Genomic DNA, 1,893 nt, shown 5'->3' with positions numbered 1-1,893 from the left:
ATTAGAGATTAGAGTTGAATCATCATCAAACATATTCATTTGAGAAAATAAGTTTTTCAGTAATTTGTCTGTGCACGTCAAAAAACATCATGATTTAGAATCTGATTTTTCTTTTGAAAGAATCAATAAACAAATATTTAAAAATAAGAAAACATGTACAAACTAGGACAAAGACCAGAGACTTAATTAAATTGTTTATCTATATTCAACGGTGCACGTGTTACTAACTTACCTTAGATATATAAGCGACACATCAAATTTCAGTACACATAATCATCAGTCATAATGACACTCTCACACCTTTTTTTGTTCTGTTTGACCGTCATAATTGTTACGAAGGCTTCTCCGAATACAAAATACTGGGAGGCTTTTGGTAAATAGATAAATACAAAAACAAAAAAACAAAAACTCGATTATTTCAATGCAAATTATATTTATTTTTATTTATTGAAAATACATTAAATACTAAATATTAGTTTAGTAATAAAAATTTCATTTAAAATTAGATGTATTAAAAATATGCAAATCTGGAATAAAACAATCACCAATTAATCTAGTGGAGAGATCAACCATTGCAGTGAGTTCCCTGACATTCATATTATTTTTTATTTTTTTTCAACACATACATATTTTATAAATCAGAAAAGTGGAAGTCCCATTACGTTTATGAACTATGATGTTGCACATAATTTCTCTATGAAAAACACTGGAAAAACAGCAAAACTTTCTCTCAAAGAGGGTTCGACAAATGTACCGACAATAACAAGTTCTCATCTCTCAAACGATACTTATAAATTTGCACAGCTTCATTTCCATTGGGGTGATATGGACAAATATGGTTCCGAGCACGTAATGGACGGATTCCAATATCCTATTGAAGTACATTTGGTTCACTTTAACACAAAATATGGAGCTACAATTGAAGAAGCTTTGAGCGTAGCAAACAAATCGGATAATTTAGCAGTTCTAGGAGTCTTTTTTGATATTATTCCCTGTACTATAACTGATTTAGATCCATTAATCTCTAAGCTTACAGATATCCAATCTGAAGGATCTAAAGTAGATGTAAAGAGTTTTGCATTGGAAAAATTATTACCCACTGACTTGAATACATTTTTTTCATACGAAGGATCACTGACAACTCCCAGATGCAATGAAGTTGTTGCATGGACAGTTTTTAAGGTGGGTTTCTTTTTTTGTGATAACTTTGTAAATAGGATTATATTTTATTTAGAAAAAGCATATGATGTCATCGGAACAGTTGGGCGAATTCAGAAAACTTATAGGAGGAGGAGAGCCTCTTGTTAATAATTATCGTGACGTTCAGGATTTAAATGGTAGACAAGTTGATTTCTACTCTGCATGAAGGATAAAGAATACACTTTCAAATTTAAATTAAAAAATTAATTATAGAATATTTTTATTATGATAAAATTTTCTCTGACAATATCAGCTGAGTTATTTGTGTAAATATATATTTTATGTTTAAAAGCATGTATATTATAATTATATATATATGTATATATCTTTTGGAAAATAATTATACGAAAAGTCTGAAAATGTATCTTTGAATCGTTTATATATGGCTACACAAACATGTGTATGACGTAGTTATCTTTTTGGTATCTTTTGAACTTTTGTTCTGAAAACCGACAGAAAAAAGCCTCAGTATCAACCAATTCTTCCCAACATTGGAATTATTATTCAATAATTAGTTGTTATTAGCCTAAAAGGTGTTGATTCTAATTCAACCAATGAACGTCCAGAATACTTATTATGAGAAAAGAAACAGATACATCCACAGTTGATAACAAAATACACCATTTATTTGTGTGCGCGTCAGATTACGCCGTGATATATTATTAAATCACTAGAAACTAATATTACATACCT

General features: G+C 29.3%; 1 protein-coding gene across 1 annotated transcript; it reads left to right on the top strand.

The window, feature by feature from the left end:
* Positions 1-241: 241 nt before the first annotated feature.
* LOC121128408 (putative carbonic anhydrase 5) lies at positions 242-1,564 on the top strand. Its single transcript, XM_040723985.2, has 4 exons — positions 242-373; positions 507-577; positions 643-1,182; positions 1,235-1,564. The coding sequence occupies exons 1-4, from the start codon at positions 286-288 to the stop codon at positions 1,364-1,366; spliced, it is 831 nt and encodes a 276-aa protein (XP_040579919.1). The 5' UTR covers positions 242-285; the 3' UTR covers positions 1,367-1,564.
* The last annotated feature ends 329 nt before the right edge of the window (positions 1,565-1,893 follow it).

The sequence above is a fragment of the Lepeophtheirus salmonis genome, chromosome 13 (assembly GCF_016086655.4).
Source record: "Lepeophtheirus salmonis chromosome 13, UVic_Lsal_1.4, whole genome shotgun sequence".
Lineage (NCBI taxonomy): Eukaryota > Metazoa > Arthropoda > Copepoda > Siphonostomatoida > Caligidae > Lepeophtheirus > Lepeophtheirus salmonis.
This window is presented reverse-complemented; position numbering and strand designations above follow the sequence as displayed.

Bases quoted from the DNA above. Each gene is read 5' to 3' on its own strand.
- LOC121128408 (XM_040723985.2), top strand. From the start codon at position 286: ATGACACTCTCACACCTTTTTTTGTTCTGTTTGACCGTCATAATTGTT. The intron at 578-642 runs GTGAGTTCCCTG...TTTATAAATCAG, and splicing joins TGGAGAGATCAACCATTGCA to AAAAGTGGAAGTCCCATTAC. The intron at 1,183-1,234 runs GTGGGTTTCTTT...TATTTTATTTAG, and splicing joins TTGCATGGACAGTTTTTAAG to AAAAAGCATATGATGTCATC.